At 40.0% G+C, this 27,439-nt stretch overlaps 1 protein-coding gene across 2 annotated transcripts; it reads left to right on the forward strand.

Annotated features, from left to right (window-relative positions):
• Nucleotides 1-218: 218 nt before the first annotated feature.
• Nucleotides 219-27,439, forward strand: grb2b (growth factor receptor-bound protein 2b). Of its 2 annotated transcripts, none has more exons than XM_086056128.1 (6): nucleotides 219-439; nucleotides 1,574-1,820; nucleotides 17,713-17,810; nucleotides 22,770-22,892; nucleotides 23,313-23,496; nucleotides 25,524-27,439. In XM_086056128.1, the coding sequence occupies exons 2-6, from the start codon at nucleotides 1,743-1,745 to the stop codon at nucleotides 25,707-25,709; spliced, it is 669 nt and encodes a 222-aa protein (XP_085912254.1). In that variant the 5' UTR covers nucleotides 219-439; nucleotides 1,574-1,742; the 3' UTR covers nucleotides 25,710-27,439. The 2 variants fall into 2 exon arrangements, with proteins under 2 accessions (XP_085912254.1, XP_085912255.1); XM_086056129.1 differs by having other exon boundaries at nucleotides 228-439; nucleotides 23,313-23,481.

A 27,439-nucleotide genomic window follows, 5' to 3' on the forward strand; every position in this document is an offset into this window, starting at 1 on the left:
TATGCCGCCAGAAACTGAATCTGTCATTTATAGAGTACTTGAATTTCAGTGCAATTATTCAAGTTTAACAATTAAAATTCAAATAAAAATGCTTAAAATTATGTTTCTGGTGGCACATTTAGGTCTCCTTAATGAGAGTTCCGCTTTGCCAAATGTAATATGGCGTCAACGTACGACTCGGTACTCATGGCGGCGATCTAAGGCTTATACGTCTACGAGGCTGACCATCCCAGCTCAGTGAAAGGAAGCGGAAATAAACGTCGCCAAGCTTATGCTAACAGCTCGAGTCAGGCTCCGAGGACGGGCTGGAAGCGATACATGACACACATCGGGGATTTTTTTTTCTTTCCGCCACCAAAACCGAGAACGAGGAGCGGATAACAACACGATCGGGATTTCTTTGTTACGGTGGTAACATTAACGCGCAATATATCGAGTGGTGAGTTTGCCTCCATACGCGTCAAAGTTGTGTTTTGTTCCCTTTTCGCGACGCAGGCTAGTCAAGTTGAGTTAGGCTAGCTGGGCTAACTGTGCCACTACGCTAGCAACAACAGCTTGCGCTATGAAAAAAAAGAGGTGTTTTCTCCCTTGTCATATTTGCCAACGCGAAGCTAGCAGAATGGGTCCCCGTCGTTTATCCACACATCGCTTGAGTCAAACGCGTGTTCACTTGTTGACTAATGGCGCCTCTGCTTTAGCGGGTTATGATAGATTGGTGGAAGTGAGTTAGAGAATCACTTTGCATTCGCAGTTATTGTTATCCGACCGTTAGCCGGCATGCTAACCTTTTAGCCTCCTAGTAGACTGGGCGCAGTCTTTTGGGGCTAACGGGAGAAGTCAGTGGGAATGTTTGAAGGCATGATTTGAGGACAAATACGTCGTTTGTGTACATTTACATTCCAGCCCACACTACTGGAGAAAATATATCAACATTAGTGGTAATATGAACACGACTGTGCCACTCGAACGCCAGCACTTTCTTTTCATCGACTGCTAAAATGATTTATTTATAACTCGAATGACCATCGCTGATTAGATGGAAGTGTTTCCGCGGATTGCAGTCATATTCATATGCTTGCCTTGCGAGCTCCTAACGACTTTTCTAGAAGTGTCTCACATCCTCTGTTGTAACATCTTTTACTCACGTTTAGAACGGATATAACGTACCTTAAAAAAGCCTCGGTGTTGACGAGATCGTTGTTCGCTGGTGGCGTGCAAGTCAGGTTTAATGACCTTAGGGATCGTCTGGCTGTATTAGATTGACGCATATTTGTAAACAACCTAATGAGATAACGTTGCTTTATCCGTTTAGCAAGTGTAGGTAGAGCTAATGTATCACTGACTGCTTTGCATAATCTCCAGTCTGCACAGGTGCTTAGGATTCAATGGCAGGGATTGATTTAATGTCCTCATAAACGTTATTTTCCTTATTTTTATGCAAAAGTGCATTGTCACGTTATCTGGTAGCATGAGCATGTACATGTCTCAGCTTCTTTTGAAGAATATTTCTCACAGACCTGTGCGCATTTTTGCCCAGCCCATCTAGTCAACTCCTCTCTCCCCCCTTTTACAGGAACCTCGCTGCGACCTTTATGTAAGGTCAAAGCCCTAAAGCAACGGGTCAGAGACGGGAGGAGAGACTCGGGAGCAAAGCATCTGGAGCTGGGATAAGCACTGTTTTTATTTTTTTATTCAGTCCCTGAATCCCAGCTTGAGCCAAGACGTTATCTCGCACGCACGCCATGGAGGCCATTGCCAAATACGATTTCAAAGCTACTGCTGAAGATGAACTTAGCTTTAAGCGTGGAGAGGTCCTTAAGGTATGTGGAAAGCATTCAGTTTTCACTGGAGGGAAGACTTTGTCTGTGTGGCTTTATGTAAGTAGTTTGAATGCCATCAACCTTGACATGACAGTGGGTCCTCGCTTTGTTTTATTTTTTAAACACGTGTGTTCCGAGGTTATTAACAGTGTGTAATGAACTACTTTGCATATGAATATATAGTCACGCACCACCCTCAGTTACTGTTTTACTTACTATATTTCATTTGGTTATTTTCTTTTCTGGCTTAGAAATGTTTTTCACACAAATGTTGTTTATTAAAAAGCCCCCTATTCACTGTTTTTATGCTCAGGCCAAAACATTAAAAGCATTAATTTGGTGCTGTCTTGTGGCAAGGAACTACGTCGAAGTGACTTGATGAGCTTCATTTAGACAACAGTAGAGCTTTGCCACTATCTTGTAGGCTCTTGGTACCAAGGAACTATGTTGAAGTGACTCGAGGAGTTTCCTTTGGTCAAGTACTTGTGGCTTTTCGCTATTCGTAACCATTTGTGACATTTATAAGGTCAGGAAATCTAGTGTGGATGAAGCTCATGAGCCTAACACTCTGCTTTGCATTTTCTTTTTTGCTTTTTGTGTTGGTAGCACCACAGACAGATGTGATGGCACAGTAAAAAGTGTGATAAACATAGAAGCAGGAATGAAATTCATTGTCACATCTGAAAGAGTCAGGCTGCTCAGTTTACAATGAGCAATACAATTTAAATATCAGTCGCATACTAGATAACTTCATTTTGACATAAATATACTTTATGAACATACACTCCGTAAAGCTTATTACAGAATCAAACTCTAATGCTAATTTGTACATCCAACAATACTACAGTGCAGAACGGCTTTAGGCCCTGTCTACACGTAGCCGGGGTTTTCGAAAACGCCGGATATAAGCCTGCGGTTAGGCCTATCATCCACACGTCCCCAGAGTTTTTTCAGTGAAAACGCAAAACTCCGGCCGCAGTGGAGATTTGCGGATATCTCCGGATTAGCATTTTGCTGTGGACGGTTACACCCGGAGATTTACGTCGTCACCTTCCGACAACAATGCTTTGACGTCATTGCGCGACTTGTGTTTTCATGCGAGGCAACATGGATTCTCGCGGCGCTGCGTTGGTTATAGCCATTCTCGATGCGCTTTTTGCTTACTTATTTGTCCGCAGCCAACCACTGCTTCTCGTTGAAAGGTTTAAAAGCAATTCTGACCCGAATGAGTTTGGCGCAGTGTTTTTGATTTCGTAGAAGTGACGTCAAAGGACGGAAGTTCCTTCTGAATGGACAGTATTTGGCTAACTACTGCCACCCAGAGGCTTGGCATGCATTTGAAAATGCACTTTAGCGGTTTCGTGTGGATGCGTTTTTTTAATGTGTATTCCAATGCAGGTGTGGGAGAGGGGGTTGCGGGGATATATGGTTGTTTAAAAAAAAAAACGCCTATGTGTAGACAAGGCCTTAGGCTTTGCTGTAACGTATCAGACAGTGTAGTCCTTCCACAATGTGGTTTTGGATTTGTAGCTAGCCTAACTTTCAAGTCATTGGCGGAGAAACTCAGTGGATTGATCGTCATGTAAATTAGCAATGGGCAAAAGGGCAGAACAGCTAACAGACCATTTTGGAACTAGGTATGGCAAACTATGCTTTGTGCACTTTGCTGCACAATGGTGTTTTTAGGATTTAAACACTGTCATCATAATCCCTTTGGCGAAAGCCATGCACATCAGGCATACAGCTTTTGGAGAAGTCGTAAGGTTGCGAAACAGCATTTTGCATCAGCATTACAAGAAGCAAACCTGATAGTGCAGAGAAAGTCTATGTAGAATTGATTGAAAAAACATAAGTATGTAATAATGCTAATAAATATATGCACAGTTTGGAAACGTCTTCGATGTATTTTAGTGTTTACATGGTTGCTGAATGGGTCAGAAAAGTTCTTAACTTGACAACACTGGCCGTGCTTTTATAGACTAGCTCATGTCTGTTCGTAGCCATGGAAGTTGCAAAAAAAAAAGAAATTAATTGATAAAAGCCATCGGCCAGCCCCAATACTGTATGTGTATGTTTGAGTCCAGCTGGACGTGCTAGCGTCTTGGGAGATACAGCTCAGTACACACTGAGCAAGTATTACACAAGATTTGCATATGCGTGGTGATACACACAGTGATGTATTTAACTTAGTTAAAATGCCACACAGTCTGCACAACTCTGGACTCAACATTGGACCAAGATAAATAATTTAAAAACTTTTCCCACCTTTGATGTGACCCATAACCTGTACAGCTCAATTGGGGAAAAATGAGCAAGTTTCTAAAGGTAAAGTAAACAACAAAGTGGCTGTTAAGTACATGTGACAACTTCATGGGTCTGGGCTCCAGGGTGGTGGTAAGACCGGGGCCTTAGCTTAGTAAAGGGAAAAGTGGCTACATTTTGCAAAAACTCACTTGAAATCTGTCAGATGCATGTGGGAAAATGTGTTGCTTTCCAATGTATGAAACAGAGAAATTTTGGGCCATTAATTCCAAAAGGGTTCCAAAATTTGGCAAAAACACAACACTGCAGCTGCAAACCAAAGCATCTCTACAGAAAAAGAATGCTTTTGATTTTGCAACGGAAATGAAATCTTGCATGTAACATCCATTATCATTTGAAACATCTACACATATATTATGGGTGGAATTTCATGTATTTTCTTTTCAAGTTATTTCTAGAGAGAAGATGAATCTAAAATAGACTGCCATAATACCGCCCTCGGCGCCATCCACAATTCATCTGAATCATTTGTTGGCTGATTTCCCCATTGGACTAATTTGCTTTTAGAAGCAGGCATGATGTTCTTCCCTCTGTCTGATTGAATCCCCCATTCTCTCGCTCTTTCATCTCCTTTATCCTGCTTCTCCTCTTCCTCTTGTTTCCTCCCCTTCCAACGGCATCCATCCTTTACAGCCGTGCCTGACCGAGAGAGATGCACAGTGCTATAAAGGTGCAACCATGTTATATAACTTGTAAGTACATTTTCAGGAATTTCGTTTTCAAAGGAAAGATGTATTGGAGCTTTAAAATGCCAGTGATTAAAACTATTGTACTAACATCATGGCTTCTACTAGGGCTGGGCTATAAGCCAGTATTTATATATGTATATATATTGCTATTATTTAAAAAAATAAATAAATAAATAAAAATTAGTATCAAACACCAACCCGGTCATTCTGCATGCTATATGCAGAGGTTACAGTATGACGTTAGATTTGTGCCACCATTACAAGCACTTAAGAGGAAATTAGAATCACAAAAGCGTGTTTTACTACCAGATATTTTGAATGGTCTTTTTCCTCTTGATAGTTGTTTTATTTTTTTTTTCTCATTAATGAAAGTAATTGTTTTTCATTTCAACTTTCATGAATTTCACTCTGTTGCCTGTTTTAAATAGGTTTAAAAACAATTATTGTAGACTAATACGCACATTGTGATTCGCCCAACCCTACTCATCACTTTGTTTAAAGACATTTATTTAACCTTTAAATTGACCAGTTAATTTGACTTTTTCACAGTTGTTTTAAGGTTAAATATTCTATTTTAAAATAACGGTACCTAAATTCACCCTTTTTCCTGCAAGTCGTTATTGTGAAGAGTTAAAATAAATCATATTAATATTCAGTATGTATCGATATTGAATGTTAACGATATGAAGCACTTATATTGTGATGTACTTTTCAACCATATCACCCTCCCTCTAGCTCCTCCTCTACACAACAAACCACAAACCATAAGGTCTGCCCAGATACAGATGTGATTAGACTGACTTAAACAGCAGTCAAGGTCAGATGTGCTCTGTGGTACTTAAATTTGGCTACCGACTGATGAAGCAAGAATTCGTACTCAGTGGTGCCAATGTGTATGTGGTCAAAGCAAGCCATCTGCCGATACCGATGCTAAACGCTTCTGTTCGAAGGACAAAAGGTCTCTCATGAGAGCGTGCTGGCCTTGCTAATTTGAGCATCGACTTCTACCAATGTAACTGTCTGTTGGAGATGGAAGCTGTGAATGGCATGACTAGGAAAAATGTGACCTTATCCCCTTTATAGTATATCATCTTTTTATGTCAATATTAACATGCCATGAAACACATCAAATCCTTAGTTATAGATGCATTGAAAGGTACAATTTTCCAACACTCAGTTTCATCCTTGGTAATGGAAGGGAATGCAGTCATCACTCTACTTTGCGCTTAGTGTTACCACGCATCATATATTGGATTTAGTGAAATTTTGCGCTTGAAGATGATTGCTGTCCAGTCACATAGTTGTATGTGCTATTTTGAGCTTTTATGCGCACAGATAATGAAGAGAAGTCCAACAGAGATTCATACACCCGAGAGATGGTTCTGTGGGCGTTTGTTAAGATGAAAGAAAGCCAGCATTGTCCGCTGTCACTGGGATATTTAGTAATCAGGTTCCACAACTAGCCTCCAGCGAGCAATCACTGCGTCACTGTTTTACAACAGCTGGCCGCACTGACCAGGCTCCCCTCTAATTTGCAGCCTTGAGTCATTCGCCAACATTTAGTTCTATCGTTTGCCCTCTCATGAGTCATGAAGCAAATGACACGTTTGGATATCACAAACTCTTTGTACGGGGGAACTGTGAGAACAAAAATAGAAAAGTGACTTAAATGGTTCAGTAAGTTGGTGTATCGACTCGATCCCAATTTTTTTTTCTTTTTTTTTCTGAATGTTGCATATCTGCTGTTGTCCTTCATTTTTATGTCCGCCGATTAGAGACAAAGTAAGACATCTTACTGAAGTCTGGCCACTGCCCCGAGCACTGTGCTCATTTCCTCTTTAAATAAATAAAGATTAACAGCCCGTCGTACTGATAGAATAAGCTCCTGTCAACAGATCTGGGAGCTCTGTATCAACAGTTTTAATTAAAACTCATTGTGCTAGCCATGGTCGCTAACTACCTACAGTCTTCTATACACCTGTAAAGTGCCATAAATTAACTCATTCAATCCCAAAGACACATTTATGTCTTTTCACAGTCCAGCCGTTCAGTCCCAGGAATTTATGTTTTTTTCTATTATTTTCAAACGTTAAGGGATAAGAGAGTCAGAAAATCCCTGGTGCTGAGTTAAGAGGAAGTCAACCCAAATATTTTTTTTTTGCAATATTTTTTTTTGCAATATGTTCTATGCGCCTCCACTAGCCTAAACTCGACATTCTGATTAATATTGCGTTCGTGGAATATGAGTTAAGCACTAAAATCCACTTGTTTTTAGCCATCTTGGGGGGGGTGCATTTTGCCACTTTCTCTCGACTGAAAATGACATCTCAGTTGCTCAGGGCTCAGATAACGACCACTTACGGCTCACCTGTTTTCTCGCGATGAGTCATAATTGGTCGGTACTTGAGCCCTGAGCAACAGTGATGTCATTTTCAGTCGAAAGAAAGTGGCAAAATGGCCGCCCGCTGAGATAGACAAAAACCGGTGGATTTTACTGCTTAGTTCATATTCCACGTGCCGTGTTTAGACTTGTAGGTCTGCATAGAACATATTTTTGTAAAGAACATTTTGGGGTTGACTTCTTCTTAAAAGAATGTGATTAATTTAAGTTACTTTACTAAGTATAAAATCATGAGCCCATTACCTAAGTCATTATTTAGGTATCTAATGTATCGCTTTCAAAGCTGCATTTTTCCTAAAAAGAGAGCGCTTCTCTCTCCCTCTCAAATCAGATACTATTAAATGCAAAATCAGCAGTCATTCAGTGTATTTCCACTTCTTTTCTAAAAATGTTAACCTTTTTGAGGCCAAAGAATTTTTTTCTTGGAGTGATTTGAAACTGTCAAGTTTTTTCTGATCAGCAAACTATAACGCTAAATGGCATTGATAGAGACTGTAGTTTGTCCCAACAATGGTGCAAGTTTATTGTATCTGTGTGCGTTTATATTAATACCACGGCGTAGCTTTTTTCACATCCTGTTTGTGTCGTCCAAACCCCCTGCAACTTCCTGCATCTCCACAGTGAACTCCAACAACTCTTGTCTGAATATACCAATATGTTGTACTGAGAACCATGAGTTAGACTGAAGAATTGTCATATGCCAGACCTCAACCGCTTTTTTTCCCCCCCTGCCTTGCTATTTTCCCTTTCAAAGGTTCTTATATTCCGACTAAATGTATTTTCTGTGTAAAACTCCATCAATGTTATCCTGGAAAGAAGCTTTTAAGTCTGTTGCCTCATTACATTCTATGAAGCCTCCCCACCCATCCCTGATTAATGGGTCCCACTTTGACTATTACTCGTTCAAATATTGATCCTGCTCTACGAAAAGTGGTTTATCAGTGCCGCCTTTTGATACCAAAATGTCAGGAGAATATACCCTGTGCAATTCCATACAAATCCAGATCCATGCTTGTACTAAGTACTTTACTAAGTACTTTACGACTACACAAATCAGCTCTGGTTTTCTGTGGATTTTTTGGCTGCTTGTGCGCCTTCAAATGAGGAACTGAGAGGTTAATAAATCCCCGACTGGTTGCTTATTATGCAGTAGATCACAGTTTAGGATGTTGCTGAAAAAGTGAAGAAAAACCAATGTCGGGTGACATTTGCACGAAAATGTAGTAATTTAGTAGATAGCATATAGATTTTTGTGCAAGTGCTTCACTTTGGTATTTTATTTTAAGATAAATCACCGACTGCCCGAAGTCAGCTGGGATAGGCTCCAACACGCCTGCGACCTTTGTGAGTATAAAGCGGTTCAGATAATGGATGGCTAAATCTTAAAAGTGTAGCCCCCCCCAGGAATTAATTTCAAAGTCCTCCACAGAAATCAACTGCACATCTGTATACAGTGACTGCGTTTACATGCAGTCAGTAAACCTTTTAAAACCCGAATATTGGCAGTATTTGGGTTTTTAAAAGCCATGTAAACGCGCGCAATAACCCTAATATGCCCTTATTCAGTTTTTCTAAATTCCGAATATCATGCCTGGTTTACTCCTTTTCTAACCCGATTATGTGCGCATGTAAACGCTGATCGGAATATCCTGATTGCAGGGGTCACTGCGCATGCTCAACCGCAAGGAATCTTGGTCTTTGTAGTACAGGAAGTGCTTGTAAGCGCGGCATCCTAACTTGAATACAATGATTTCTCTGCGGCGTTTTCATATTATTTTCAGTCTCTACAGCAAAATGACAGTGTGTATATAGACACATATACACGGTTTTATAATACGTCCGTTTGTCTGGAGCGCAAAATACACAAGCCGAGGTAAACAGTCATGGTGAAACTCTGCAACACGCAGGAAACCGACTGCTTTATTCCTGCGGTGTGTGACATGAATATAATGTGTTTTATTGACAGTAGAACGTAACAAGCGGAAATGACGTCTGTTTGCGTCACGATGCCCGTGGGTCGCCATTTCAATCGGGTTATTCAAATGCGAGAGTACCAATGTCCACTCAGGCGTGAAATAAACGGGTTTTTCCGAATGTTTCAGAAATTGGAATTTTGACCTTAAACCGAATATTGACTGCATGTAAACATACTCAGTGATAGAACAGCGTATTTTATTCTTCTATTCAATAAATTATTTCCAGCCATTGCTATTGGTAAAGAAAACATTTTTTCCATTGAATTCTAGTGTTTCAAAGAGGAATAAAGAAAAAACATTAACTGCAGTTACTGTATAAGGAAGTTTCCTTTATTTTTACTAGGGCTGGGTACTGAGCTCCGCTATTAAACTGGCCCCAGGGCTGAATTTTAAAAACTGGAGTATCAATAAGCCCCACCCTTAACAATACTATTAACTAACACTGCAACCTAAATGCTCAAAATCGTCGACAATTAATTTTAATAGTGCGTGTGTTGTTTACACATTGATACGTTCGTTTCTGAAAGCTAGCTTTAGTTAGCACACACAGGCTACTACCGTACATGTCCTGTTGGGGTATGCTAACATACTGTATTGTAGCGTCTTTTTATGGATTATGGAGGCATTAATCAGCGAACATCAAGCAGCAACAGGACGCGCTACCTCACGGGCATTGTGACTGCGTACCGAGTGTTGCGTTTAGCAATTGGAAATCTCAGCACTCCAAGGTAACAATTTTTAACTCATTCACTGCCATTGACTAATGTACTTTGTCTTGTCACGGTCCAGTCATTCAATCACAGGAATTTATTTATATATTTTTTTCAAATTTTTTTTTTTCAAACGTTAGGGTAAAAGGGGGTCTGAAAATGTCTGGCAGTGAATGAGTTAAAGTAGAGAGGATGGATGACTGTTCGACGTAGGCACATGCAGGGCTGACAGATCCTCCAGCTCTGTGATTAGACGTGCTTGAAATCATTTTACCCACTGAGGCAGATTCAATGAGATCACCAAAAGGTTGTTCAAAGGGTTGGGCCAACGGGTCGGGGGCACTGTGCGCCCACCTGCGGGATAACATACACACACACACATACCCATCCACTGTAGTTTGCACGCCACTTAGTCACCACCAAGCATTATCAGAATGATTGGTAGAGGCCACATCTATAAAGTAGGCCAGGTTTTTACTGTCTACCGCATATACTGTGCACCCCTGGGCAGATTTAATCCTTTAGTGATGGCTTAAATGAGGTCGACTGAGGTTCTTTTTGACGATATGGTGCAGAAGACATCAGCTCACAACAGTAGAATACACAACACAGGTCTACTGACTACTTGCGATGATGTCATGTATGATGATGGATGTTTGGTGCATGGTTTGGTCTGATTAATATCTCGTTTTCATGGTGATTCAATCGCTTGTGTATGTATGTATATGTATTAGGGATGTCACAATGTCCAAAGGTCACGATACGATAATATCACTATAAACCTGATGATATAATAATTATCACGATATTGTGGGAAGGTTGCCGATATATAAAAAGCTAACGATACTTTAGAAAAGTTCATGATATTGTAAAAGAAAAGAAAAAAAGAGGGGGGCTCAAGAGCTAAACAAATACTGTATTCATGTCATTTTTGTGTTTTTGATACAGCACATTGTGAGGAACACCTTAAAAAATCCTAATTTTGATTTTAAAAGATTAGTTGCTTTTAGACATGCACATCATCACTGTTTTTTTTTTTTTAAACACTACAAACACAAAGATGATTTTTTTTTTGAGAGCACATTTTCTATGAATGATTAATGTGGTTTATTTATGTTACAATTTATTTTCATTGCTTCGGTCTTTCTCTCTAAGGAAAGGCGGTAATATTTAAATGGTACCACTGATGGATTTTAGATGTTTGTTCTGATGGAAGCAAGAACGCTGTGCAAGTATGGGATTGAGAGGACATATTTATCTTTCAGAGAGGATTGATGCAGATAACACAAAATGACGTTTGGTTAGTGAGTGAGCACAAATGCGCAGCACAGTGCACACAAGTGACAGGAACATAGCTTGTGTGACTGTTTTGCAGTAGAGATTGCATTGTTCTTTCGAAGCATATGACTGGTAGGGAGTCCTCCCTCTCATACTTGTTGTGATCTCGCCATTTGTCATATTCTTTTTCTCCATTATCCCACCCCCCACCCCCCAAGTCTTTTCTTCTTGCTCTTCCTCTATCTGACTTAGTGCTGAGTAAGAGAGCTGCAATTAGGACTCCTCATCATTACCGCATCACTTCCTGCTGATGTGTGCCAAAAACAGACTTCGGTATTCAAAACGGACCGCCATCATTCTCACTCTTAAACCTGCAATATCCTTTACTGCTATAGATCCCATGCTGCAAAGTCTTAGGTTTTTTTTTTTTTTTTAAAGTATGTTCGAAATCACAGACTCTAATTAGATGTAAATACACCAAAGTAACTCACAGTAACCGTTACTTATTATTGATGTTTTCGCGTAGGAAGTGAATCTTCTTCTTACTCCAATGCCACTGTGAACTTCTTCGTCTCGTCTTTAGAAGCCACCTTCTCTTGAAGTGAATCAGTTGTTTTTCCCCCTTTTTCCTTGTAATAGCTCTTAAAGCCAATGACAATAAAGGTATTCGTATCTAGCAGTGGGAATGTTCATTTTACTTTTACCACAAGTGCGTTAAATAGTTGGGAGATGTGATATGTGTATTACGATGCTGCAAGTTCTGCAATGTAAATGAGGCCTCACACATGGTCTTGGCCTCAAGCATTATTCTCAATTAAACGCTTTCATTTTGTTAAATCACTGCAATCTTCCTCGATCTATCTGAGACGGTTAGCTCATGACCTCCCTTTGATCTGTTTTTCTCAGTCTGCCGCCTCCCTGCTGGGCATAAAGCAGGTCAGTCATTTGCATGACTTAAATAACACTAAATACTTGTTTATCATGGGTTTCACACTAAGAACCTTAAAACTGTGACAATTGCAGAGGTGTTGTTGCCACACACTGGCATTTTTAATAAAGATGCCTTCACCTTCTCTAGGCTATGCTGTATGAGGTGTCTGAACAAGCCAATGTGGTCAAAGCTAAAATGTGACAAGGTGTCACACAATCAACTTTTAAATGTAGAATTACTAAATTATTTCACCCCAACTCCTACCGCCCTTTGAGTCTGTCCAAAGCCGCACCCATCACTGATGTGAAAGAGGGCAATTCTCAAACATACGGAAGAGGATTAGGGCCAGTGGGAGAAAAAAAAAAGGTTGGCAAGATTCTCACTTTTATCTCAGAATTCTCACTTTAAAGTCGGAATTCTGACTTCAAAGAGGAAATCAACGCAAACATATTTTTTTCAAGAATATGTTCGATCCAAGCCCCCTAGTTGAAACAGGGCATTCTGATAAATATTGCGTTTGTGGAATAAGTGTTAATCCACTCGGTTTTAGCCATCTCTGGGGGCGGCCATTTTGTCTTCTGTCAACTGAAAATGATATCACAACTGATCACAACAACCAATCGCAGCTCAAATTCAGAAAACAGGTCAGCCGCGATTGGTCGTTGTGAGCAGTTGTGATGTCATTTTCAGTTGACAGAAGACAAAATGGCCGCCCGCACAGATGGCTAAAAACGCGTGCATTTTGCTGCTTAATCTATAATCCACAAATGTAAAATTAATCAGAATGCCGTGTTTTAACTAGTGGACCTGCTGGGAACATATTCTTGAAAAAAAATATTTTGGGTTGAATTCCGCTTTAAAGTGAGAATTCTGAGAATTCAGAATGCTCACTTTATTCTCCGAATTCTCAATTTTAAAGTTTATTTTCAGAATTATGAGAATAAAGTCAGAATTCTGAATTTAAAGTTTGAATTCGAATTTAAAGTCAGAATTCTGAGATAAAAGTGAGAATCTTGCCAACCTTTTTTTGTTCCTCTTCCGTACAAACATAGTCATTCATAAAGCGTGTAGTTGTGGAGTCGTAGAGAGCACATACTGTATCGAGCTTCAGTAAAATAACAGGGCTAGCAATACTCTGCTAACATTAGCACTGCAATTGTTAGCCAACGCTAGCCACAGCTAATACTTTGGTAGCATGACTTAACCGTCATAATAGTTACTATAAAACTAAATGTTATCGGTTTGAAGTTTTATTTTGGGGGAATGTACAGTCAGTTAAAATTTTTAAATGGGTGATAAATATGCCTGTCCAGCGAAATTGTTCATAATCCTGCACCGCTTCTGAATCCTCTCATTTGACGGAGATCCCTTCGGTCTGCTGCCGTTTGCTAGTCTTTCCCAGTTGTTCGCAAACAGGGGTGGGCATTTTTTTTATTTTATTTTAATTTTCCAGAGCTTTTTTTTTTCCAAACTAACTCCAAAACCCCAGCTAATAGGTCAGCGTGAAGCTCTAGGTGTGTGCCGGTGTCTAGGAGTGTACTTGTGAGTGTGTGACAAATGATTGACACGTCGTCGGTCACGCTTTTATTCTCTATTAGGTTTTTCCTCCCCAGGCAAGGCAGTTTCTGAAAACTGCTCCTTTAATGGCCTAATAAACATGCCCAGTCTTTGGTTTCCTCAGAAATAGTCATTTTGGAGATGCGAAGTTTTCGCCTGACGCCATTGATTTGTCCTCATTACAGCTGTGGTTTAACGGAAAATTAAAGTTTAGCTGTGTGACTTTCCTGTTAAGGCCTCATTTTACCAGGGTGTTTATACTTCTAATTAGTGGCATATGACAGTTTCTGATTGGGTTAGTTTCTTAATTTAGTTTTGGTTAACTGTTTTATGCATGCCCCATTGAAACTGATGATTTCCTGTTGTCCAAATTGATGATCAGTATTTTATGGGATTTAGTAAAAGAAGTGCTCTCAGGACCAAAAAGAATTCTGAATTCTGACTTTCTTTCTCCAGTGACTAAACTGTCTCACGCCCAGATTATCTCGCACTCCAGAGTAATCCCAGCTCTTGATTTATTTCAATCCCACATGAACTGTGCTAGTGCATTTGTCATCTTGTCTCCATTTTTCCAGCTCCCTCATTTGCTCCTTCCATCTGCTCTTAGGCAGGTTTAGTTTGACTGCCATCCCTCCACTGTGCAAGACTTTTTAAGTTTTTTTTTTTAACCAAAAGCTTTATTCCCATACATTTTTTCCATTATAATGGAAAGATTGAATCAGGATTTCATTCTAAATTTGTAGCCATCTGTTATAGCTCCTAATTCAAATACCCCCCCCCCAATATTCTTGCTTTGTTTTTGTGTAAATAGCATGCATTCCTTAAACTAATCATGTGAGTCTTAAAGAGGCTATGTTAAGGCTCAACACTTACCATAATTTTTCAGACGATAAATTGCGATTCTTTTTTGTAGTTTGGGTGGTCCTGTCACTTCTACATAGGTGTGAGTTGTATATCATCGCTGTCCTGTGAAAAACAATTATGTCTGTTTTCTTGTTTAAAAAAAAATCTTTACATCAATGCGTTTCTGTTACAGACTTCCCATTAACATGAACGTTTTTTAAAAATGACAAAATTGGACATCCGTGTTTTTCACCTGACAGCGACATACATCTTGAAATTTGAGCTCTGACTTCCACCTAAATTCCCAGCTCCCCAATCATGTTTACTTTTATTTTGGCGGTTGGTGCATCACTGCCGGTGGCCAGAAGTTCGTAGTAATGCACCTAAAGCATCTTCCAACCTTCAAAAGAACATCAGAGAAGAACTAAAGTAGGGTTAGTCATGCATTACCGTCGGTGGCCACCTTCTTTATAGCAAGTGAAAGAAGGTGCTGGTAATGCGCCAAAAAGTATGTGCCAACCGCAAACGAAAGTAGAAGAAATAGAAGCAGTAGTCATGACAAGAATGTGTGATGCATCGCTAAATTAGCATGCAGCTTCCTTACACCACACCAAGGATTTACAACGCCAAAAGGCGCAATAGTCGGACCACGATTCTACCTTTGGCCACAATGCGACACAGCGTTCTAGTTCAGGTAAGACATTTTAAACTTAATGCAGATTCTCTATTAAATTTCTGGTCAGGTCTGATTAAAAATATTAGTTGCTTTTGTGTACTGGTGACGTGAGCAGCTGTACAGTAACAGAGGTGATATGTTGAACAAAGTACGCAGAATTAGAAGTTGTGTTCAGGACAGCCATGTATAGTTATTCATGCTTGTCGATGGAAGTGCTATAATAATCTAATGTGCGACGGGGAGGTCTGTCGTGGCAGCTGTGGAGAAGATAATCCCTGGTATGGACCTTAGCCTATCAAATAGCAATTTATATCTATTGTGGCTCAATCAGATTAAAAGGACAAAAAAAATTTAGTCCACAAAAAGAGAAAGATACAAATCGTCCAATGGTGTGCCCTGGAGCAGAGACAACTCAGTCATAGACATATTGCTGTGGTTGTCTCATTTCTTAAATTCTACTTTTGCCCCGTCAGGTCCAAGAGACGCCAGATAGACATCTAAGCGAATGAAAAAGCCAACCAATTTCAGTGGGTTTTATTTGATCATAACCAGGCCTAACCCAAATGGGGGGAAATGATGTGCTGTAGCTGTTCATTTTAGTCAACACTGCGCTGTCATCAATGTACAGTACATTGTGTTTTTAGGGCTGCCTCATTGTGGATTATTTAAATCAGATAAGCATCTGTGCACTTTGATTTCGTTGGCCTAATCACTCAATCACAGATTACACTGCACTGTATGCCTGCTGTAATCTTTTTACAGCGGTGGTCCTATGTTTAGTGGCATGATGGGTTCATTGACGAATATATACATATATAATACAAACAACTGGCAGGCTTTCAGGAAACGCACAGGGGTCCTTTTGTCAGGTTATGTTGAATGACCAAAATCTTTGTCTGGTTGTGTGCTTCTTACATGTCACCGTCCTCTAATCTATATGCCGCAGAGACAACTCAACTGAATGACTCACTGTACTGACAGAAAAATAAGTGACTCAAAAGTGTTCTGATCAATAAATATTAGTAGGATGTCACCTGACAATACGTTTGCACAGGGTCAAAATAAACGGGGACAAAGGAAATGCTTCAAGTAAAACAGCTGGAGCAAAAGACAAGATTAATGCAAACTTATCATTTTAATATGGTGCCTGATCAACCTCATTAACTTTTTTTTAAGATGGGTGTAAATGCAGTCCTTTGTATATACTGTGACTATTTTCTAGTTGAATGCACGTTGGGTTGCCCTATGTGTATGTGAAATGGCATTCTTACTACCGCCGGAGTGCATTTAATGGTTATATTGCTTGCTGTTTGGTATGTGGTTAGTATGTTTGTTACAATTATGCAAAAACTCCCCATTTATTTACACAAAACATTGTAGTGGGACAGAGCACGGGTAATGTGGGAATATAACGCCCTTCACTGCCACCTGCAGTACTAGAGCGCAAGCTTGTCAATCGAACACATGGATCATTTGGCTTTGTCTGAGGTCAGCATTCTGTTGAGTTCCATTACAGTTATATATGCCTTTTTGGGGATTTCATGTTTTAAGATTGCACTCAAAGAGAAAAATGCTCATTGATATGCTTCGACCAACTTGTTTGAAGTCCATTGCCTCAACTGGTTAGGTATACAAGGTTTATTAGCAGCTGAGAAAAGCTAGTGACAGCTGGCATTCTGGAAGCTCACTGGAGCAAAAAGACCCAGGCTACTTGCAATACGCTAGGGCCAACGGGACAACTGTCATGGCTGGGTGGGGGAAATAATTAAGGTTTTAGTAGAGGCAAAGAGAGGGCAGGGGAGAAAAATGATCTGGAAAATGGAAGATTCTGAGATCCTCTGATTTTAACAGCAAGATAAGATCCTGCCCCATCCCAAAAAGCCTGTTTTCCTCTTTGAATTATGTAGATGCGATGCGATCAAAGGAAGTCGAGCCTCTGAACTTATGAAATTCTAATGAGTGAAACTGAGTCATTCGTCAATGCAGGATTCTGCCTGACTGGTTCCAAGGGTTGAGATTAATGCTATCTCTGCTTAAATTCAAGCCGCTCCAAGTCTCAATCAAGTGACAGCTTGCTTTTGTGACACATTCATGCTCACCTCTTTTGCATTACAATGGCTATATTTACATGGACACATTTATTGGGATTTAAAGTCTGATCGGAATAAAAACGCTTCATGTACACACACAATTTGGAATATTCTGACCCCCAAAAAATTCCAAACGAGAGGGCTGGTTTATGTCGATTGATAATTCGATGGGCGCGCATGAAAACTCTTATTCTGAATTTTCGGAATAAACATCAGTATTCGCATTTCTGTTTTTCCCGGAAGCTAGTAGAAGCAGAGCGAGCGAAAGACATGGCGGGCGCAAGACTGAACTGGTCTATATCTAAGACAAACACATTGCTGGAGATATTAAAACCTGCTTGCTGTCATTCGTTTCCATTGTTAACGTGGTCGTGTGCAACATGAATGACCCTCTTGATTGTTTTTTTTGTCATCAACAGGTATTAAATGAAGAGTGTGATCAGAACTGGTACAAGGCAGAACTAAATGGAAAAGATGGCTTCATTCCCAAGAATTACATAGAGATGAAGGCCCATCCGTAAGTAATTGAATGCCGCTTTCTATAATGTCTCTTCCTTCACGATTGTTTCTACAACTTTTCTCCATGCCATCTTGAGATTAAGCACAAATATAGTACCACATCCACTGTTACTTGGCATGTAACCAGAATTGTTTTGACAATTTTATTTAAAGTACATGCATAATAGCCAGGCACAACATGGTTACCTCTTGCATAATATAATAATTTGTAAAACAAGAACTGTATCCAAATATCTGACTTAATAAATATAATCTCAGTTTTGATGGTCACTCTCAAAAAGGTATTCCTTTAACATAGTTTATTTTAGTCTGTGTATTTTACAGTGCAGGACTGCCTGCGCTATTTTGAAAGCTTTCTCAGATTCTTCGAAATGTGGTATCCAAAGTAACAGTATTCACCACAGCTCTCAGTGATGCCTTTTTGCACCGCTTTAAAGTACCTCTGACCCTAATGAGCACAAGCGGTATAGAAAAAGTTATGATGGATGCAGACTACTGCACAGCCACAAAAATAATCATATTTTAGATAATTCAACTGAGCATCTTTTGCAAAAGAGTATTTATCGTTTTTACTACCAGTCATTAGGCCATTGCTTCGCTTTCGACTATAAATTATTCATTAAGTTGCTAATAGAGTACTGTAAATATTGATACCACAGAATTTCCAAATGTGTTTACTTGGGGTGTTCAGTTTTAGAGCTACAGCTACATATTTTTCTTAATCAAACGTAATTTTTTATTTATTTTTATGAAGTGATTAATATGATTTACTCCATGTCATGTTATTTAAAAGGAACAGAGTTACAATGTAAATTTCTCTATAATGAAATATTAGATCATTGTTAATCTTTTAAATTTGCTGCAAATGGTTAGCGTACATAATGATAAAGAACAACTGGCCACTTAAGGTTATCAATCGGCCATTAAAAGCGTTGATTGCCCATCACCGATCGCGCGCTTTTCCACAAAAATCGGCCAATCACGATCGGTGGCCGATCGATCGGAGCACGACTTGTGCTTACGAGAGTGATTGTACATTTTTAAATATGCATCCATTGTCTGCAGCAGGCGGTGTAGTAGAAGTGCCTACATTAGGATTGTGATAATGTGCTAAATGGGGGAATGGGTGAACTGAGACTAAATAAATAATGTTTAAATGTATTGCATAGTGATGTTTATATACAGTATGTTTGTCTTGTGTGGAAGGTTGATTAGATGGGTGGTTATATTGATCAGTGACATTATATCTTCACTTTTTTTTGCCAATTGTTTAGATGTCACTTGTACCAGTGGCACAGTTCCCAAGGATCACAATGATGGTTAAATGTCAGTCTGGGTGCAAGCTATGCATTTTAAAATAACTCTTTAAAAAAATCAATCCCTCTTTAGCTAGCTTGACACTTGAATTCATTCGATTTTGCAAGTGGTCATAATATTGTGGTCGGTGTGGGTTTTGATGCGCTTGAGTCATGTTGTTGTTGTTATCCTTTCGGCTTTTCCCCTCATGCACCGGGTTTATTTGGCCTGTGAAGTCTGATCAGTCAGTGACTGTTGCACTGTCGGTGAACCTCAGTCGTCCTCCGAAGTAGCTTCTGCGCCAAATAGGACACACAAAGATCCAATTTGCTGTTAAATCTAATAATGGCATGGCTGTAATACCTCACTACGAAGTACCTGCTCTCCAAACATCACTTCACCAAAAGCAAAACAAAAGTGACTTCAGTCATATTCGCTGTAACTAAAGCTTGACTGCTTTACATGTAATATGCTGCAGGCTTTTGACCTTAATTAACTATTGACTTTATCATTGCTGTACAGTGAATTCCTTTTGCCCTGTGGGTTGATTGTTCAGGATGCATTGATACCACTTTTTTCAAAATAAAAGTAAATAAAATATTGTTCAAAAACATAAGCTTTTATTTACATGGAATAAATTGTTTTAGCCGCGACCCTTGTGAGGAGAAGCGGTACAGATAATGGATGGATGGAAATTGTTTTAGTTACTGTATTTATTATTATTATTATTATTATTATTACTATATTTGATTTTTGTGAGGTTCAGTCTTTATAACATACAGCGCTGTTTTTTTTTTAAAAAATCATCTATAAAGTTGAGTTGATATCTGCTCTCATAACATACACATGGAATAATCCTATTCCACTTGCCTAGGAGGTAATTGTTGTGCTCAGCCTGGCCTGTAAAGCTTCGCTTGTTAATGAAGCATGTTATTTACCAAACATTCCAAAATAAAAATATTTTAGAGCTGTAGTTGCAATAAAAACGCTCATGGTTATCATACTGTTAAAAACTGATGCCTAATTATGACTCAAGACTCTTTTTGTGGTTGTAGGGACACATTTTGGAGTTGAACCTCCTATTCATTGTAGTGCAGCTATATTGTGTTACAACAGTTGTCATTATCAGTAACAGCAGTATAGTTTGTTTCCCGTAGGAAGTAGGGTAAAGAAAATGACTGTTGAAGGAGCAAATGTTCACCAATCATCAGATTAAACCTTTAACGGCAACTTTCAAGTAGCATTTTTTTAAAACATTCTCAATTGTAGTACAAGTGTAAAATAAGTTAACCGCCACTAGTCACACAACTGATAAAAAATACCACTGTAAAACCTAAAAATATTACGAATCTGACTTAAGTCTAACAAGTGACGTCATATGGGTTACATTGGTTTTAACAGCTTTGAATGTGAATCCTTATTTCATGCAACTTCCTGCATATATTCTTTCTCACCCATTGTCATGCTTGACATGAACAGTAATCCTTCTCCGCTTCGCGGTTCGAGTTTCGCGGCCTCAGTGCATCAAAAGTAGTCATCAAAAACCCAAACTGAAAAATACAGCTATATTGCAGAAAGACGCATTGTTTCAAAGAGATAAGTTGACTCGGAGGCTTTGTCCATACCCGCGGGCACTCAGAAAAGGTGCGTGATTGGTTCCCGGCGCGAGATTAACCAATGATAGCACAAATGGATTTATCCCATGAGCTGATTGGCTGCGCATCATCGCAGCCTCTCGCTAGTCTCGTCCACGCTAGCAAACGAACAGCACTTTTGAACATCGTCCTGGTCAGAAACTCGTAACGTAAACTCGTAACGTTATTCAAATGTGCCGTTTGGTTAGTCAGAGTCAAGCCGGATAAGCGGATAGTAAACAGCTGTTCACAAGTTGTGAGCAGAGAGCGCTCAGTCACCCGGCAAGCACGACCATGACGACGAAACAAACAATGTTCTGTTTGGGAACTCATAACGTTATTCAAATGTGCCGTTCATTTAGTCAGAGTCAAGCCGGATAAGCGGATCGTAAACAGCTGTGTTGAGAAGTTGTGAGCGCGAGCACGCTCAGCCACCCGGCAAGCACGACATGCTCAACACAAGATGGACGAAACATCGGCAAATAAAATGTTAGTGTTTGTTTTTGTCTTAAATTTGTCTTAGCTTAACTAGAATCCCGCGTAGCATTTTATCCAAAGGACCTTGCTGATGGTATTGTGCAAAGAGAAAGTTAAGCCATGCTTACTTCCGGCAACCGTACTTCTTCGTTTTAAAAGAAGGCGGCGGCAACGAAGAACAGCGGTAGAAGTAGTGACACTATCTCCTTGCACAACAACAACAACAAGCGTTTAAAAGTGCATTACACCAGGATTGTACTTTTGATAAAAATGCGGCACGGCACTCTAGTTGAGGTAAGTACATTTTATGATAAAAATTATTACTGAACATTCCGTCATAATCGTCTGCTGCCACGGTTGGCGCTCACGTTCCTCCCACAGTCTGCAGCTTGGTATTAATTTTCATTTTGCATTTTTAAAGTTACATTTGTTGTATAATAAGTATTTAGAAGGGTGGGATTCCGTAGGAACCATGTTGGGGGTTCGCAACGGCGTAACAGGCGTAAATCCCCCCAAAATAAAACTTTAAAATATATGTAATATAAAATTATAATAATAATGTCAACCTCTGTCGGTTTTTCCATTAGCCGCGATATACGAGGGATTGCTGTGCTACTGTAGTTACAATTTTGGGGGAATCATTTTTCCCCAAAATTTGTAAGTTGCAAATTGTCAGATGTCAGGGGTTTTCACTTTACTTTAGAGGATTCTGTATACAGTATCTACATTATTCCCCAAATGCTGTGGCTTGTTTCCACATTCTAAAAACATACATGTTTTGGCTGTATGTGCCCTGTTATTTACTGGCGAAACATTACGGGTGCTTTGAGCGTATCACGTGAGCCTTCAGTATACTTTACTAGACTGCACAATCTCACAGGGGACTTGTTTTTTTTTTTTAACACTTTATGAATGGATGGTGGTGGTAAGCAAGGAAGAACAAGAAAAGATGTAAGCAAATGTGAATTAAGGTGAATAAAATTTAATGCAGAAAGTCTCCAATTGTTTTTGTTGAGCACAATAGAAGGGATCGGTAGTCTTTTGGTTGCCTGAGCTGAAAGTGTTGATTGATCTATGAAGTGATGTTTAGCTCCGTTTTCATTTCCAGTCTTGGCATGTATGCATAACCAATATTTGGAATATAATCGACTTTACAATCAAGTCATGTTTTGTTGAACCTCTTCAAATGTGACCCTATCATACAAGAATGCTTTTACGAGCAGAATACCATGTGTGAGTCACTGACTGGTGATACTGCCCTTAAACCACGTGAGCGTCTTCTTGTCCATCTATTATGGTTGATTTGCTTCTTCCAAGATGACACCTTTATTTGACGTCGCAAATGTTAACAATTAAAAAGGACAGTCAATAACTTGACTCATTTTCTGTCATCTCTGTTAGAGGCAAATGCGTGCAGAAAAATACTATATCAATAAAGATGCTTTGATGCTCATGGGTGCCCAAAACAAAACAAATGTGCTCTTCAGGCGGAGGGCGAAGGCTTGTCTATGGGTCAAAATAGTCCCCTAAGTGTTTGTTCTCTCCTCCAGGTGGTTCTTTGGGAAGATCCCTCGGGCCAAAGCGGAGGAGATGCTCAACAAACAAAGGCACGACGGCGCCTTCCTCATTAGAGAGAGTGAGAGCGCACCGGGCGACTTCTCCCTCTCTGTCAAGTGAGTAGCACCGCGCAAACCGGAGTTTAACATTAGACGGCCATCATTGCTCACTCTCCTAACGATCGATCAGCTTCACAAATTTGCGAGCTCTGGTGGTGTGAGTCATCAACGCAGCCACTTCCTTATTCTTGCGAAGTCGAAGCTGGGTTCACCCGTTTGCTTCTTTTCCAGTATTTGCTTCGTAAACACCCTTACTTCCTCTTCTGCGTTTTCATTGTGGTCTTCCCGAAAGACGTATATCACTACAGGTTACGCGATAGGAGGATCTGGACTTCTCTTTCCACTTGAATGAATTAGTAATATTATTGTCCGCTTCATTTGAATCCAGCTCTCCCACAGTTCCCTCACATTTTCTTCCTCGGTACTCTTGATTTTACTGTCAAAGCTTAACGCTTTTCTGCCTGTGACCCTTTCCAGGTTTGGGAACGATGTGCAGCACTTCAAGGTTCTCCGCGATGGTGCCGGGAAGTATTTCCTGTGGGTGGTGAAGTTTAACTCCCTCAATGAGCTGGTGGACTACCATCGCTCCACCTCCGTCTCCCGTAACCAGCAAATCTTTTTGCGGGACATCGAGCAGGTCCACCAGGTAACAACGAGCACGGTAACTTCCTGTGAAGCTATTTTGTTCCCTCTTGTGGTATATTGTTGTTAGTGAACATTGTGAAGTAACATTTTGGGGATGTTTATTACTGAGGAATTGGGAGGAAACAAACAACAACAACAACTTACAATAAAAAAGTAGAAATAAACATGTTGTCATCTAAAGGTAGCAATGGATTATACCTTTCAGTGAGAAGCTACATTGTGGTACGCAGTTACACGCTGGCGTCGTTCCACTGTTAATGTTGGACCCTGCTAGCATAGGCCTGCACATGCTTCCCTAAATGTTTGACCCACAAAAGTATATCCGCTTAAAGCCTCTGGTGGCTGGAGTGCAGTATACTGTATGCCACCAAGTCGTTGCGAGGCTTTCCCTTACCGCGACGAGAGGCGCTAGCCTCTAGCTAGCTAGCAGGCTAACACAATTCCGAATGCTGTATCTTACTGCCTCGCTTGGTGTTGAGCCGGTGTGTGGGTCCACATAACAGAGACACTTCAGGGAAAAGCAACCGTTTATTAAACGCAGTGGCATACAGTATTCAGCCCGTGGCTTGCACAAACGAACAGATTTGAGCACATGCGACCAGCTAGTTATACTGTATATACACAATGCTTTATGTGTCAGCATGTAACGGCAGCCGGAATAACACAAGATATATAACACTTGGTAATTTAAATAATGACACCAAGCTGTTTTGTAAATTGTGGAATCCATGGATATAGCACACAACTCGCAATTGTGTTGTATAGCCACTGATGGAACAAAGGCGCTCAGTTCTTATATAGTGGGCGAGGGGTGCATCACTGGGCACTGTTTTAGCCATGCTAAAAAAATGTGGAAAACTGAAATGGTGAACAGTTAAACACGTTTTCAGCAATTATCTTCAAAAACGTTTAATGTATTTAGAAACAAATCTCTGAATTCACTTTACAGGGTGTGTCAGTAGCTCCGCAAATTGAAACCTTCAGTATGACTATACTGTTTAACATCATTCCAGGGCTAGTTGGTTCCAGGGTCACCATCTTAAAACAAACCTTTTTTTAATGTTTATGGAAACAAAAATAAAATAAAATAAAGGTAACTATTAGAGATAGACAGATATATTTTTTTCAGGGCCAATACCGATTATTAGTAGTAAAGGAGGCCGAGAGCCGATATTCATTTTCAGCAGAAAGGCAAATACTGGCTTCAAAATCTAAAAAAAAAAAAAAAAAGTTGAAATGTCTTCAAGCATATCTTCATTGAACAATTTTTCAGATTTTTTAGGGGGTATTTTAATTTATTATTATTATTTTTATTAAGGTTAGCATATTATTACATCTTTGTTGTAAAATTCTAAAAAAGAAAAAAAACAGGGTTATCAGCATGTCTTCAAAAGTTGAATTAAACTTAGAAAACAATAGCGCCATATAGTTTTCTACGCTAAATAAAGTCCTCCAAAATTTCAAAATGACAGGCATGTTAAACATTTCACTTATCTTTGTTTTGATTTTAAACAAAAACAAAACGTGCAGTGTTCCCAGGGTATGTAAAATCCCTTATGAAGTTAACTAAAATTTCAAATAAATAGTTCAAGTTGACACAATTTTAAATTGATTTATCGGCCATCTGATTTTTAAAAAAAAGGTCGATGCCGATATTAGTCAAAACACGGCATATCGGAGCCGATAATCAGCCCGGCCGATAACCCTATCCCTAGAAACTATATAATGCTAACATATAGCAAGAAATCTAATTAGCATAGCTGTAACATTCAATTCCATGATATATTCCTCCCAAATTCCATGCCTATTTTTTTTCTTTACGTGGCACATATCACAGTTGAAATTTGGAATTGTGACTTGAAGCGTGCAGCTTAATATCCAGCCTTAGTTTCTTTGGTGTACTGTAATTAAGAATTACATCAGTCCCCAATGTTGTAGTTTTGTTTTTTTTCCTTCCTTGCTTCGGCTTGCCAGTTTTTCTATTATGCCGGTGCACCCTGGCTAACCTCTGTCCGCTTGTGTTTCCTCGTTTCCTTGGCACAGCATCCCACATACGTGCAGGCGCTCTTTGACTTCGACCCCCAGGAGGAAGGCGAGTTGGGTTTCCGACGCGGCGACTTCATCCAAGTCCTGGACAACTCTGACCCCAACTGGTGGAAAGGCGGTTGCCACGGCCAAACGGGCATGTTCCCGCGCAACTACGTCACGCCGGTCAATCGGAACATGTGAAACAGTCCCGCCATGTAAACGGCCATCGCACCAACACCATCATCATCATTCTAGATGTCATCAGTCCCTCCACCCTCATCCGATCCCCAAACAACCCCTCCCCCCTCCTCCTCCTCCTCCTCCTCCTCCTCCTCCTCCTCCTCTTCGCCAACCCCACAATAGCAGGAGCAGAGAGGAAGAATGCAAACAAGTGAAAAGTGAGAGAGAGATAAGACAGGAGCCCTGTCATGGGCGGCGCTTTGCGGTGGGTGGCAGCTGAGCAAAATCCACCTCGACTTGCACCGAGACCGCGAAGGCCTCGGTGAGGATCGCAACCGCCTTTGAGGGAAAGAGAGAACCAAACGATTTGACTCCCAGAGCCGCTTCTGTCTACTCCTTAAAACTTCTTAACATTCTGCCGCCTTGTTTTCGCTTTTGCCGCATGTTCTTTTATCAGCCACATCTGTTTTAAAGGAAAAACCGCAAGAAAAATATAAAAAAGAAATTGTTTTTTTTAAAAAGAAAAAAAAAAAACGAGAGAACGGATGCCATATACAGCAAGTTTCCATGTCTACGATGATTGGCTCGTGAGCATTGTACATCAGCCGCTGGCTGTATAAATAAATCAACTATAGAGAGAATCCATTTTTTAAGAATATATATATTATATATTTGTATGTGTTTTGTCTGTATTACCTCTCATCACAAATTTGTAAATTATGTTCAATGGTTTGTTTGTGTGGATAAGACCTAGTAGCTCTAGAATGTGCTGAATTGTCCTTCAAGTTTCTGTTTCAAGTATCTGAGAGGTCTCGGATAACATGCGACGTTCCTCACGCAAGGGAAGTCCACTTAGCATCGGGAGAAGAAACCAATCAAGCTGGGAAGCTCCTGTCGTTGAGCGGCAAGGGTACGCACCTGTGAATGCAAGCCATGTATGACGTCAGCCCCCCCCCCCCCCCCCCCCCCCCCATGACATTGTATTTGTCGTAACCATTTGAATGTAGCTGACAGAGTCCTCAGACATTAGCATGAGGGAAGCAGGCTCAGAGAAGTGAAAGAACTACACGGCCGTGCAAGGGAAAACACGCTGTAATGTTACTACCCACGTTGGTTGGTCACGTGTTCAGTACAGCTTGTTAATGTTCATACTTTGCTAAAAGCTCTCCTCATCATACGTGCGCAAAAGCATGGGGGGCTGAGAGTGGATAATCACGTGTAATCACCAGTCGGCAACTGGCACACACATGAACACTTAATTCCCAAAACTGAGAGATTGTCATGTCTTTTTCAGATGACAGATCAACTTAAATGTTATTGATTTTTGTCAAATGTGGTGTCGAGCACTTTTTTTTTTTTTTTTTTTTTTTTTTACTGGTCAAAGATTTCAATCACCGTTATGTCCAGCATGTGTCCGTGTCTTTGTTTGTTTTTTGGTTTCTTGCTCTCTCTGGATAGTGCCTTTCTCTCTGGTGTTTTTGCGTCTCTGACCCCTCCCTTTTTATGGGGCCTGCCAGTCCTGCAGTGAGAAACAAGTGTACATAATCTAACCTGTCCCACCACCCACTCCCACATCAACTCGCCTTCACCTTAGTCCCCACCTACATGGAACTCTTATTTAAGTGTCTCTCGCCTTGTCTTACCTAATGATACTGTTTCGGTTTTTCTTTTTTTTTTTCTTTTTTTTTTTTTTATTTGCTTTTTGTTTCTTGTTTTCAATTAATAAAATGCAATTATTAAAAAAATAAAAA

This window comes from Filicampus tigris, chromosome 16 (genome assembly GCF_054856515.1).
Source record: "Filicampus tigris isolate MCC_2025a chromosome 16, RoL_Ftig_1.0, whole genome shotgun sequence".
Classification (NCBI taxonomy): domain Eukaryota; kingdom Metazoa; phylum Chordata; class Actinopteri; order Syngnathiformes; family Syngnathidae; genus Filicampus; species Filicampus tigris.

Bases quoted from the DNA above. Each gene is read 5' to 3' on its own strand.
- grb2b (XM_086056128.1), top strand. From the start codon at position 1,743: ATGGAGGCCATTGCCAAATACGATTTCAAAGCTACTGCTGAAGATGAA. The intron at 1,821-17,712 runs GTATGTGGAAAG...TGTCATCAACAG, and splicing joins AGCGTGGAGAGGTCCTTAAG to GTATTAAATGAAGAGTGTGA. The intron at 23,497-25,523 runs GTAACTTCCTGT...TCCTTGGCACAG, and splicing joins ACCAGGTAACAACGAGCACG to CATCCCACATACGTGCAGGC.